Source organism: Cardiocondyla obscurior, linkage group LG10 (assembly GCF_019399895.1).
Source record: "Cardiocondyla obscurior isolate alpha-2009 linkage group LG10, Cobs3.1, whole genome shotgun sequence".
NCBI lineage: Eukaryota > Metazoa > Arthropoda > Insecta > Hymenoptera > Formicidae > Cardiocondyla > Cardiocondyla obscurior.
In genome coordinates, this window is record NC_091873.1 from 6,861,917 (window position 1) to 6,875,916 (window position 14,000).

The 14,000-nt window shown below is 37.2% G+C and overlaps 2 protein-coding genes across 3 annotated transcripts; one reads left to right on the top strand and one right to left on the bottom strand.

The window, feature by feature from the left end:
• The first annotated feature begins 93 nt into the window (after positions 1-93).
• On the top strand, positions 94-3,973 carry LOC139106019 (coiled-coil domain-containing protein 50). The gene is made up of 5 exons (XM_070662467.1): positions 94-680; positions 913-975; positions 1,170-1,287; positions 1,400-1,565; positions 1,702-3,973. Exons 1-5 carry the CDS (start codon positions 623-625, stop codon positions 2,311-2,313), a joined length of 1,017 nt encoding a protein of 338 aa, XP_070518568.1. The 5' UTR covers positions 94-622; the 3' UTR covers positions 2,314-3,973.
• A 459-nt stretch (positions 3,974-4,432) lies between these two features.
• Elys (AT hook containing transcription factor 1 homolog) lies at positions 4,433-13,559 on the bottom strand. Of its 2 annotated transcripts, none has more exons than XM_070662443.1 (6): positions 13,220-13,559; positions 12,635-12,991; positions 12,251-12,548; positions 5,921-12,037; positions 5,750-5,828; positions 4,433-5,518 (listed from the first exon to the last, which is right to left on the bottom strand). In XM_070662443.1, the coding sequence occupies exons 1-6, from the start codon at positions 13,247-13,249 to the stop codon at positions 5,338-5,340; spliced, it is 7,062 nt and encodes a 2,353-aa protein (XP_070518544.1). In that variant the 5' UTR covers positions 13,250-13,559; the 3' UTR covers positions 4,433-5,337. The 2 variants fall into 2 exon arrangements, with proteins under 2 accessions (XP_070518544.1, XP_070518545.1); XM_070662444.1 differs by having other exon boundaries at positions 5,376-5,518; positions 5,754-5,828.
• Positions 13,560-14,000: the final 441 nt, after the last annotated feature.

Sequence of the window (14,000 nt, forward strand, 5' to 3'; positions counted from 1 at the left end):
ATATGCATCTGCAAATAAAAGATATTTAAAATCAGATTAGGTTAGGTCAACCGAGTTAAACTCCTTTCTCCTCTCGGTTGCTCCGTTTCAGCGTTTCACCCCTTTCACCGCTCTCAAGTTCTTAGACTCCTGCAGCTTCGGTTACCACGAGATAAAGCATCCTGCATTTCGCATTGCGCGATAAGCACAAAAGAGAAGGCTCATATTACCGATATTAGTCTAGTGAGAAAGAAAAGTTATCATCACGCTTCGATTTATAAAGAGATTGTGACGCGTGCTGTGCCAAGATTGTGCGAATTCGAAGAGACCCTGATCTCATTCTTGGGAAAACGCATACCTACAACTAATATCAGCGAGCTGGCTATCGCCCACTCACTGGGACGTATGGTCCATATTACAAACTCCGCTAATTACGATCAGCCGTTCCAATTCCGAGTTCCACGATTTTTAGGTTACTTGTGTATAGTATACACCGTCGCGGACTGTCGTTTCAAGATGGTGAGAAAACAATGTCACGATTGCTCTCGCGTAAAGTGGTTTTAAACACGAGCCGATAGACCCGACTTGTCGGGAATTGTCGGTGATTTTGTTCCGTCGCGTGCAAGATACGCTAAAGCGCGCAATGGCAAAATCTGTGTTAAGTTCCGACACGTTGCCAAAGGCGGGTCGCGTAAATGAAGGTGAGACTCTCGCGAGACATTTCACATTCTCTGCTCTCTTTCCTTAACAACTTTCTCTCGCAGCATGCAAATTCTTTAATAAATTTAACTGCTCTGTTTTATGCCCTTTTTTTTCTTCTCTTACGTTTGCATTTTAACGATAATGATGATAATTTAAACTAATCGTGATAATTACGGTTAGTCATCGTATTGGCATTCGTAATGTAAGTTTGTATTTGTGCGATTTTTACAGTATGTCGCGAATGGCTTGTACACGAGGATGGAGCGTTGGCTTATCGACTTCAGGATGAAGAAAGTACGTAAAAAGGTTTTATACTCAAGTTCTTTAAATAATTAAATAATAAATAAATAAAATAATAATTTACATGTAATATGTAGAGCGATCTATGAAAGAATATTTTAATACTTCTCTCGATGTGTATAAGATGCGCGTTTTAGCGATAAGACACTTGTTTTAACTCGTATAATTTTCTATTCTATGATTCTCAGTTAAGGAACATTATATTGGCAACAAAACGCGTAATGCACAAGTAAGAGAAGATGTCCCAAGAGCCAAAGTTGAACAGGAATTAGAAGCATTGAGATATCAAACTTACATTCAACAACAGTTAGTATAATTTACATCGTTTAAGAGACAAAAATTATTTTATATGTTTTAATGCTATCGTTTTAAAATATTTTTTTTTTTTTATATATTTTTTTTTTATTTTTTTTTAAAGGGAAGAAAGAGACGCGCTTGTTGCAAGACAAATTGCACTTACTTTAGAACGAGAGGAAAGACAAAGAGAGCGTGAATTGCAAGAAATGATGAGGTTACAGCTGAGATTGGGAGACGAAGCTACACAGCGAGAGTTTGAAAAACGTGTACAAGAAGAAAAAGATGAGGTAACCGTGATATATAATAATTAAGCTTTGAGTACATGTAATAATGCATACAAATTATATATCTTTATAAAAAGTTTAAGAAAAAAGGATAATTTGTTAATATAAAAATATAAATTTATAAAAAATTGTTTTATAGGAACTAGCAAAAAAGCTTCAACAAGAAGAAGAAGAACACGATGGTCCAGAGGACGAGCAATTAATACTGGATCAAAAATTTGCGATGGAAGCGCAAGATGCTGAATTGGCACGAATGCTTCAAGAAAAAGAGCGTGCAAAGGCTCGCAGAGCACGTGAGAAGGCAAAACAGAAGAAATTAGAACGGGAACGTTTGCAACAGCAACAGGTAGATGAACAGAATCTCGCGGAACGACCTCAAAGACCAGACAAACTAGACTTAAAAACTCTGTCGATCAAGAATCGAGGTCGTTATTCTGCCAATTATTCTCAATACTCAGATCCCGAAGAAATCCAGACGCTAGACAATCCCGCTGACAATGTACGAGAAGTGACAAACGTTGCGACTATCATTGATCCTACTTACAATACGCAGCGAGGGACTTCAAGCAGTTCGAGCAGTACGATAAGTCCCATTTATGCTTTACCGACACCACCACAAGAATTAATGACGGATGATGTACCGTGTTACATGCCGATTCAAGGCCAACGACGAAATCAAACTCAATCACCGTCTAACACGCACGAGGAAAAACATAAACGGCGAGTTAAAGACGGGTGTAAGCATCAATGAAAATAATATCATAAAAGATTAAAAAAAAGAGAGCGTGATAATTGTTATCAAAAGATTCGTTTTCTCTTTCTAATTATCACTATATAAATTAACAAACATTAATTAGTTATAAAGTCTCTGCAAAGAGCTGCAATTTTACAGTATTGAGAGCAATATTCGTAGTATATTTTTTTACGTATTTAATATATTTGCATTTACTTTCGCGAAATGCGTGTATAAATTTCAGAATTATACGATTTCTTCATATTAATAGGATATTTTGCCATATGTTACGTGACAATGTAAATCAATGTACTGCCATCCAATGCGCAAAGTTGTCTTTTTTTTTTTTGCTCACGTAAGCAGGGGAAAAATGTGTTTGCGCAGCCCCGGTCGCCGGTGTTACCGGGGACTGTTAAACTTACTGGCTCTAAGAATGTAAGTGCGGAACTATCTATTTAAAAAATTTACACAACCCGCATAGTCGAATCGCAGATCGAATGTCCTCGGAACCACCGTACGGTATAACATCAAAGACGTTCGATCTCGTTGCGCAAAATATAACGTGCCTTTAAAGGGCATTTAAAATTTCAAAAAAAGCCTTAACTTCAAAAATAACTCAACATTTATATAGAATAAAAACAAAAAGTATCTGAGACAATCAGAAATCGATTTGTTGTAACAGATATATTTTTTAACTTGATTAATTCAGATTTAATGAAGTAATCATAGTATACAAATATTGATCTATTGCTAAAGTTTATCATAGAATTTTATAATTCATCCGTAAGTGAGTTAAATAATATTAGAGTAATTAAAAACGTTTGAGCAGATAATGACAAAAAATTAAATAATTGTAGGAACTCTTTCACAAATTACTTTTACTATTTAAGTAATTACGTTTAAAGAATCTCGCGTTTCCGATACTTTCAAACTTATTCTTACAAGATAATAATGTTTCCGCTACACATATCATTCAACGTAGCTTTATAATGTGCTTAATTTTGTAATAAATCACGTCTAATTCAAAATCTTTTATAGTTTGTAAGATAGAACGTAAAAAATGACAACACTGCCAAAGATAAACACTTTAATACTGGCCTTAAAAAAAGTGTTGATAAAAAAAAACGTGAACATATGCATTATAATATACATAAATGGTTTTAATTTGGCGGCCGAAATAAAATTATATACATATATAATTTTATTTCGGCCTCCGGAATTAAAAATATATTTATATATATATATAATGCATATGTGTTATACGTGTACAGATTTAAATTGAGTGAGTTTTATGTAAAATTTACTAAATTCTGCAATTTCATAAGTTTGAAATATGATATGAGCAAACCCCCAAAAATATTTAAGTACATTATTCTTTAGAATTAATTCATTATTAATTTTCTGTCGATATATATATGGACTTGTATGTACACAATATATTATCTACTAACTTCTATAAGGACTGTGTTCAGAAGAATAAGAATCTTTATTAATAAGTAGTAGTTTTTCAAGCGATATTTCGTTAGATTAGAATATATGAATTCTTTTTATAACTATTATATTACTTGGTGGTGAGTGCGATTTTGTCTCATTTGATACTCTATCATATATTACCTTTTACATTTATTGTATGAATACAACTATACATGAGTATATTAATAAATTATTTACAAAGATATGATACACTGCCTTTTTGCCGAAAATATTATAGAGGGATGTACTATATGCAAGACTCTTGTGCTACAAAATGAAAATAATAACGTAAAAAAAAACTGATTATCGACAGATGATTTTTTTTTAATGTATGAGTAAACGGAATGAATATTAATGTAATGATTAAAGAATGTGTGCGTATACGCGGATGTATCTATACCAAAAATACAAGAGTCTGTACAAAAGTAATGCCTCATTTTTTTTTTTTTCTAAAAAAAAAATTATTTTCTGTGATTCTTACATAAGATAATGTTTGTCTTTCTATCTATGAATAACACATTGCAAATCGGTGCGTAAAGTCTTGACTTTTTAACTTTAAATTTCATAAATAACAAGCTTTTCTTTTACTTGTCATCTGACAAAAATGATACTTAAACGTTAATAAATGTAAAAATCATAAGTTTATAAATAAAATTTTTAGAAAAAAAATTAGCATTATTTTATATCGACTTTCATATTAGATATAGTACATTTTTTAACGTGATATTTATTGTGGCCATATCTCTGTATATCTGTCAATTCGGATATTGATGTAGAAATAACAGCGATAAGTCTGAAACTCGATAAAGCATAGTTTTTATGCAATCATGACATAAATAATTAAATACTATTATTATAAAGTTTGCAAATCTTTACCAAAATTAAACTTTGAAACTTTGCAAAAGAAGCTACATGTTACTGGAAAACAGTTTTCCGAAATCTCAACATTGCATTATCTTATATTTTAAATATCGCTGTTAAAATTACTTCTTACCATGACTTAAAATATACCTTAATTGTAGAAAGAGAAAACTAATCGTTATTTACCTAATGATTGTTTTATCGAAACAAATTTAATTAACTTAAAGAAACAAAAACAAAATCTATGATCAAGTTCTTGATCTCGACGTTTCCCCTATTATCGTCACAAACAAAAAATATCTCGTTCGTCTCATAGAACAATTTTTAATAAAGAAATCTTTTTTTTTTTTTTAATTTTCTAACTAAAATAATGTTTCAATCTTTTAAATTCGATCTTTACGTATCATTATTCGTGCTATTGAAATTTACTTTGTACTATATTTTTACTAGAAATAGAGATGCTGAAATTGGTCATTAACTTTTATGTAACATTTCCTAATATTTCTTTTCGCGCCTGTAAATGTTAAAAATTAATATTTTACAACGAGTGATTAGCCACATTATCTCAATTTTAATTAACAGAAATATATGCAACAAAATAAACGTTGCGACTATGGAAGAAAAATATGTGAAAAATATTTACTAGTGTATCAAAAGACTTACAAACAAAAAAAAAATTCTCCAGAACTCTCGTAACATTTTTTCGAGTTAACTTTTTGTATTATCAGATATTTTAGACACAACAAACCTTTTTCGAAATCGTGATCCATAAGTATTTATGACTAAACGAGAATAAGGACCGTTTTTAATAATGTCAGGTTTCTGTATACTGGGTTCCTCTTCTTTTTTCTGATAAGGACTTTGTTTGATAAACGATGGCCTTACTTTTCTGTGGAAATAAATATAAGTATTAAAAAAAAAGAAGTAAAATGTAAATCAACTTCTCTTTCTCCCTCTTTTTTTTTTTTTTTTTTTTTTTTTTGTTGCACGCGCGTATGCGTGGGCATGAATAAAGAAAAATAAAAGCGATAAAAATTATACGAAGCTTTGATACGTGATAGAACACATAGCAATGAGAGAAGAGAACTTGATTACATTAAATCAAATAATAATTAACAACCTACGATGCTGGTTCGAGACAGTGTTTTTAGATCTGGTTTGAGGCGGTGAGAACACATAATTCGGAACTTTCCCAATGTCTGTAAATTAAAAACGTATAATTTCGACAAATGAATAAAATTAAGTTTTATTTAATCATTTAATTAACGAACAGTTTACTCAATTTTCTTACCTTTCTCATCCAGTAATACGTCGTCTGTCCCTTCTGGCAACGAGAAAGAAAATAGATTGCTGGATTCTCCACTTTTCGCGCTAGTTTTGCGTGGTCTACCTCGTTTTGCCTTTATTATTCCTTTCGTCTCCGTTTCTTTTGTTTTCTTATTCGTGGCCGGTGTTCTTTTCTCGAGCGTTGAAGCACTCTGCGTAGTTCCATCATCCACAGCCTCATCTTTTCCAGATTCTGCTGCTCTGTCTTCATCTTCCGTAAGCTCTTCCGCTATCGGCGGTGCTACTGCGATACTCGTTACTTTCATACTTTTAACTCTCCTCTTAATCTCTGTGTGTGTCACATCGGCGCTGAACGCTCTTCTCTCTCTGACATTATTTTGTAAAGCTTTCTTTTTATTAGCTCTCGTTTCCCTTATTGACGGACTCAAAATCTCCTCTAATTCCTCCGGTACAGATAGCATCGACGCGCTGCGAGTACGTGCATTTGCCGTTAGTCTCCAGTCAATCTCTTCGTCATTTTCCACGGCTGGTTTCTTGCTGGATCTCTTCGAGTCAAATTCCTCTTCTTGCGAAGATTCAGCAACCTCTGGAATGATCTCATTGATGACACTACCCGATCTATATCGCCGTGAAGTTACAAGTTGCGTTGTGGTCTCCTTAGGCACCGAACTACCGCGGCGTTTTCTGTCTGTTTTAATATCCTGCTCCTTCGCGGGCTCTTCCGTAATTTTTTCGCGCGAATTTCTCGTAAATGATCTCAATGATCTAACGTTGATTGATGTATTCATCGCATCCGTATCAGACGACACCGAAGATTTTCTCGCACTTCTCCGAAAAGGCCTCTTGCTCGTATTCTCGCTCTCCTCGTCGTCACTCATTAATTTCGTGAGCGACGTCATGCTTTCTGACCTTCCAAAACTCTCGTCCGCCTGCGATTCTCTCCTCGCGGAAGAAGCGAGTCTTGTGCTTCTTCTTACAGGTAGCTGTTCGTCTTTGACGCTTTCGTGGTCACTATCTTCCACCTGGCTCCGCAGCATCTCCTTCGCCACGGATGCACATCTGCGACCTCTTTTCGGCGACGGTTGAACGCTAGTATTTCCCGATTGTAGCTCAAGACTCTCATCCATTCTCATCGAGCTCATTAGTACATCTTTTGCAAGAGAACTTGCTCTCCGGTTACGTGAATTTCCCCTTGGAGAATTTTCTATCTCCTTCGCTATTGAGTTCGCTCTTCGCAAACGCGTTGACTTTTCAACGACAGCTTCCTGAAACGAACGATCCATTGATGAATTTTTGGTCGTGATTGAGCTCCTTCTTCGTAGATTTATTTTCTCTAGCGTGTTATCGCGTTGAGGTGTCGGGGTGTCTCTTGATGCCGAGCCTGCTCTACGTGATCTAGTCATACGTATGGATTCAAAAACGTCTGTAGTTTCGATTTCATTCTTCTTATTATATTCCGAGAAACTTTGAGAAACTTGAGCTTCTCTCGGATTTGATAGTTCTCTCTCGTGCTCGCTTTTATTGAATGCCTCGATATTTTTAGAGTCTATTTTATGTAGTTTTATGCAGGGCACAAGAATTTTGTTCGATTTGTCAGAATTAACGTCGGACAATCGCGACGAAGATTTATCAAGATTTTTCTTCGAAACACTTTCTTTTCTATTCACCTTCCGGCTTTTTTCATTAGATTCATCGTTCTTTTCCACTTCGGTATTCCACGTGGAGATATAAGGCTCTTGTACATTAGAATATCTACCGTTTTTTGCTTTTAACTCTTCGGTTTCTCCAATATTAGAATCTGACTCGTCGTCTGTGATATTCGATGCATCGTACAATACATGCTCCGAATGAATAATCGGCATCATCAAATGTGTTTCTTTTTTGTTATCATCCGCTTGATTATCAGGTATTGCTGGTGTTGTAGTTCTGCTATTCACAGACTCGTCGTCTGTTAAATCAACGTCGCCGATCGCCCATGCAGAATCTTGTAAGCCATTAGGTTTCGTCACATTGCATGCTTCTTCCGTTTTGCGTTCTAGATTCCAAGTCTCGTGGAATATACAAGAAGCAGAATCTCCACTGTCTAAATGCATTTGCGTGTCTTCCGAAATCATGGGTAGACTTTCGAATGTTTCCTCTTGCTCCTCGTTATCGTTTTTATCGTCTTGCGGTTCAAGTATCTCCTTGTCAAGCTTCTCTGAAACGATTGAACTCGATCTTCCATTATTGTATGCATTCTGACTCTCGGTCTCAATAACTTTCTCTAAATTACCTTTTTGTTCTGCGAGTTCGCTTTCAATGTAATCAGTTCGATCAACGTGACGATCGGATTTTTTGAACTCACTTAAAGTATTAAGATCCTCGTCGACCATCTCGCCTGCGTTATTTGATTCATCTACCTCCAATGCTCGTTTATCTTTAACAGATCTTTTAGAAATTATCATCTTTGTTAATGGGGTAGATGACATAATAAATTTAATGTTGCCATTACCTCCTATGGACAATCTGTGCTGCGATGGACTGGTGGGTTCTGATTTTTTTAGACAGCTAACGTCGATGCTGGTGTCAGGAGATAGTATAGAAGCTGAATAAACGGAAGCCGACAACAACGAATTATGTCTTTCCGACGCGTCTAAAATATTTAATTCAGAACGTGCTCGTTTACTCGTGTCGTCGAAAGTCGTCATGGACAAGTTCGCGGGCGAGTCATTCGCTTTCTTGGCGCAAGACTCGTGTGACATTTCTGCAGACGATTGTAAGGCACTTCTTCTGAGGCTGGGTCGCGGACGGGCGTAGTAATACTTTTTATCAGAGATATTGCTGCTGTCGTTACTCAAGATTGCGCTTTCGGAACACGCCGACTTGTTCGCACTTGGACTGAAGAACGCATCATTCGAATTTGACTCGTGAGAATCATTAGTCTCATTTTCATCTAGTTTTTCTTTCTCCTCTCGTTCTCTTTTTTCCTTCTCTTTTTCCTTTATTTCCTCGTCTTCATCCTCGTCTTCGTCTTTGAGATCTTCTTCTTCTTCTTCTTGCTCCTCCTCATACATCAAAGCTTTCTTAGATTGATTAATATTAAATCGTATCTGTCTGTTAATTTTTTTCTCCTTTTCAGACAATCTATCGATGGCTTCATTAGCTTGAGTTATTTCGCTAGGAGACATCGAGCTTCTTACGAGCTGTCTAATTTTCAATATTGATTGTGGTGTCTCTAAAACAGGATCTTTGTTCGTGGAAGTATTAATAAATTTGCGTTTTACCAAAGGCGTATTGAAAGTCTCTTGAAATCCCGATTCTTTCGAAACTAGTTTACTCGGCGAAACGTTCTCGTCCAACAGCCTCTGACGTTTTATATCTTTTGACATGTCGTTTTCTTCGCCTTCTTTGTAAACCTGATCAATCGTGCGTTTGCCGTGATTTTTACGCATCAACTCTGGAAATACTACACAATTCATATTTACGCTGTAACTGTTAAGTTTTAAGGAAGTGCAGGGCGCACTAACAAACGGGATATGGCATTTCTCTCCTCGTAAATAAGTTTCTCTGGCCTTTGTGACCACCGTTTCATATATATTTCGAAATCTATCGTGACTTTTGCGATGCGACATCGGTCTAGAATAGCGTGCCTTCAGATCAGTGTCCGAACTTGTTGTAATCGCATTTGTAGAAAACTGTTTCGTAACATCGGGCAAAGTTACATCGTATGCGCCAAGCATTCTGATCGACATGGATTGTACATTTTTTGTCAGATTCATCTGGGATTGACGGATCGGATAACCGCCGATTACTTCCGTGTAACGGCATCGTTGTAAGTAATACAACAACCGCAAATCTTCCATCTTGTTCTCTTCGAGAAATTTGACAAATACTTCCTCTTCCTCGGAATCTAACACTAAATGCAAAATTTCATTAAGCTTACCGTATTTTCTGCACGCTTGGAAAAAGCTAGCTAACAGCTGTTCGTAATAGCACGGTGGCCGACGGTGGAAAGCGGACTGTACTAAACCGTACTCTACTGACAGACTCATCGCCACGCCTTGTTCTTCCATAGATGATAAAGGAGGTTTTCTCACACGAAGATATACAAGCGCGAGTTTGTGTTGATTGTTGTATATTAAAGTGCGCAATACAAGCCGATGGTGCCAATCCTTGATGTCGGAATCGCAGACTAATTGGCCGGTTATTGTGTCGAGAAATTCTTGATAATTTTTGTGATCGAGTAGCCAGAATGCTTGCGTAAGTTTAATGAGGCTGGGACTCATTATAAACGCGGACGGATATTTTATCAGCTGTTTCACCGCTGGATATAATCGTTGTAACAGCATAGCCAGGTCCATCAAGAGATAAATTGTAATCTGATGTCTGCAATTGATCTCATTCGCTTCTGTTTGATGACAGTCAGTTAAGTAAGATCGTAATAAAGATTGCAGCGATGGCGGTGGATAGCAACCGTGCGTAGCGATGCCGCCTTCTCTTTCCCATTGTGCTTTCAATATGGAACACTCGCGCATTATCAATTCATCAATAAATAAGTCTTGTTCTTTTTTATTGTTGCTGCCAATATTTTTTAAAAACTGCGCTCGCTTTTCTTTGTAAAGCACCGAAAGTTTCTCGTAGGGATAAGGCACTTTTAATGCTAGGGAAATGGGCAATTTAATTTTCTCCTCTCTTTCTTCTTTTTCTTCTTCCTCCTCAGTCTCTGTATTCATTTCTGCTTCTACTTGCATCATCGCCGTTCTTTCTTTCGTTTTTTTCTCCTCGTCATCTTCCTCTTCCCCTTCCTCTAAGTTTTGCGTCTCTGGTAACAATCCGACATCGTAAAACCAAAGAAGCACTTGAAAATATATCGACACGCGTCTCAACGTCCTTCGTTGCTTTATTAAATCCATTGTCGCAGACGGCAATTTACCAACTACATTAGACAAGCATTCCAATTGCTGCGAACAAAATCGCAAAGTTTTCACGTCAGCTTCGCCGATGCTATTGCCCGACTGATCAAATAAAGGAATGCAAAGCCGATCCGCAATCATTTTTATTGTAGAAGCTCTCTGGATCGCCCATTTAAAGAAAGTCGGATATAAATAAGAAGCACTACCGTCTGACCACTCCATCGCACATTTTATCAGAAACGTGGACCATCGCTGTTCCAAACAGAGTGACAGCAACATCTCTCGTTGTGCATTCAGGTCGCTAGCAAACGAGAATTCTGAATTAAACGGCACTAATCCGACAGAGAGGCATCTTTGAAACGTTTCAAATGGATGTATCAGTACGACTGGACCCGCCGTAGCTATCTCACGCAATAAATCAGTCTGAATGCCACGTGTCATCCAAAACGTCAATTTCGTCGAGTTCAATTCTATCCATTCGAGCGACAAAGAATTAGGATGGAAAAGTTCTTCGGGCAAACTCGGGCCATTGCTAGAAAATTCTTGTAAACTATGCGGGATATATGCAAAATTAATAATTTGACTATCTTTCTCGTTTTGCACGTCCGATCGTATACGACACGTTGCTAAAATGCTGTTTGGATTCTGACATTCGGTGATAGTGTGCGGCATTTGTTCTTTATACCACTGATTTAGATCGAACAGAAATACTCTATCCGTCGTGGCAATGAGCAGTAGATTATCCTCGCCTCTTCTGGCAGCCGATTCCGTCTGCTCTGGATTGGCTTCTCTCTCAATGGCACATAAACTAACAACCTTGTCCCCTTCGTTCAGCTCTAACTCAAATTTCAAACTAGGATCATCTTCCAAGTTGAAGTACAAGTTTACCTCTTGATTACAGTATTTCCTTTCAAATAACATGGCGTACATTCGTAATATTGGTGGAGCTTTTGATAATTCATCCTGAAACACTACCCACAAATAATAAAAAGGTCTAGGATCGTCCGTAGGTTCTAACAAGGCTAAGTGCGTGACCGTCATGTTTGCATCGATGGGTGTACTAATCCAGCCAACGGAGCCGTCGTTCTGCCAAATTATTACTCTGCCCAAACAGCCGGAGATTAAACAGCCGATTTTTGTGGAACTAATGATGGTAGTAGTTAAACTTTCGCCGAGCAAAGGAGACGATTCAAAATCTTGTCTATTAAATCCAATGTGCTTTTCTATACCTGAGAATATATTGAATTTTAAAGTAATATTACATACAACATTATAAAGATTTGTATATCGTACACGCAAAAAAAAAAAAAGAAAAAAAAAGAAAGAAAATTAATTTTCGTAATTTTATATGCTTATTTAACAGTAACAAAATAATTTGGCACAATTAATAACATACCTGGCTAAAAATATTTAATAATTATTTAATTATGTGTATAACTTACGATTGTTGAGTAAATTATAAGCGATATGCTTTTCCCGAACGGACTGATGTCTACCAACAATTTGTTTCATTGATGGAAAATCTATTTCTGCTGGCGAACCTTCATCCATAAAAACCGATGAATCGCGTGTGTCCCATACTGTTCTCCTAAGATCGATCATGATATGATGAAGATTACGTAGAGCTACGCAAGCCATTCCGTCCATTTCACTCAATACATTATCAGGTCTTTTATCATTAAATTCTTCCCATTCCGCACCGCCTGCCACAACGCATACTTGTTCTATTCCGCATGGCATCTATAAAATATACACAATGTAAAATACAAAATTGTTCGCGATAAAAAAATAGTGACGATTCCGATAGATTAAGGAGTAACACTTACGCGAATTGCTCTTAAGACACGAGACGTAGTACAATCGAATATACATAGCAAACCAAAGGAATCTTTCAGTTTGCTTGCACAATTATCTACTCCTACTAACAGTAATGGAAATTCTCCAGACTGTGCTGGAAATTGGGAAACGGACGTTACAACGTCGCGGAATACCCAACTGCTAATGCTTTCTCCACTTTTCACATTAAAGACTACTAAGTGGCAGCCGGAGCTTATCCACGCATATGTGGCGTTATGTAAAAATCCTCCACGGCAATCGCTAGCATTGTCGTGTTCCTGAAGATTCGTAGACTGGCTGCACTCATTTCTCAGCACAGGAAATTGAAGGGGTACAATCCTGCGAGTCTGTGCGAAAGAAAAGGAACAAAACCAATGAGAATTTCGTACATATACCTAAGTTATCCCGTGCATCTTTAAATCTTCTCTCGCTAAGTTATCGCGCGCGCGGTAATCAAAGTAGAAAAATGTCGATCAACTGTCGAAGAGCATGGTGATACAATTAGAAATATATATTCGCGACAGGTTGTATCGATGAACGATACTGAGATATTTTTATATAGCGTGTCCACCTACCTCGCAGTTGACTTCCTCTAGCTCCTTCATTTTTTTTGGCTAAGCTACCGAAGTATCATCGAAGAAAGTCGCATTTAAATATTCTTCTTGCGGCACGCAACCTGAAGAGGTTATGCTGGCGCCAAACCTCACGCCCGTTCTCGTGACCACACACGAATGCGAGACACACGCGCACATGTAAGGAACGAAACAGCACGCGCGACGGAAAAATAATTTAGAGAGAAAGAAACTACGACGGCGTAATTTGGAATCGTATTACGAAACGCGTATAAAATTGATATTACCTAGGTACAGTTCATTTCGTTACACATTCTCTTTCTCTTTCCCTCTCTACTGCGCTCTCTATCTTGTACAAACGTATTAAATGCATTTAAAAACGGCAGCCTACTACCAACCGCAGCAACTTAACTGTTACGAACAGTCCGTATGTTCCCGTAGCGCCTGCTAATGCCTCGAACGCAGAGAGTCGAACTCGGAATCGCGGCTTCCACGCGTACAGATATAGAGACTCGTCCGTGTGAAGCCAGCGTTTCGGCTGCCGTCGGATAGAAAAAAAGGCCAGAACTATACACTGTCTGTCCTACTCTTTCGCGGCGTCGCCGGCAGTTATCACAGATTCGCTTCACACTAACATCACCGAGTTATAAGATGAGAGCAGAAATATAAACTTAACAGTAAAATAAAAAGATTTTGTAATCCTGGGCCTCCTCCTTCTCCTCTCAGGATGTCGGCGGAATGTCGGGTCGGTCCTTCCTTCAATGCCGGAATATTATCTGAAACA

Excerpts from the sequence above, each read along its gene's own strand:
- Elys (XM_070662443.1), bottom strand. The coding sequence starts at position 13,249 with ATGAAGGAGCTAGAGGAAGTCAACTGCGAG. Across the intron at positions 12,992-13,219 it reads TAGAGGAAGTCAACTGCGAG|ACTCGCAGGATTGTACCCCT; the intron begins GTAGGTGGACAC and ends TCTTTCGCACAG. Across the intron at positions 5,829-5,920 it reads CGTATTACTGGATGAGAAAG|ACATTGGGAAAGTTCCGAAT; the intron begins GTAAGAAAATTG and ends TTTAATTTACAG.
- LOC139106019 (XM_070662467.1), top strand. The coding sequence starts at position 623 with ATGGCAAAATCTGTGTTAAGTTCCGACACGTTGCCAAAGGCGGGTCGC. Across the intron at positions 681-912 it reads GGCGGGTCGCGTAAATGAAG|TATGTCGCGAATGGCTTGTA; the intron begins GTGAGACTCTCG and ends CGATTTTTACAG. Across the intron at positions 1,566-1,701 it reads TACAAGAAGAAAAAGATGAG|GAACTAGCAAAAAAGCTTCA; the intron begins GTAACCGTGATA and ends ATTGTTTTATAG.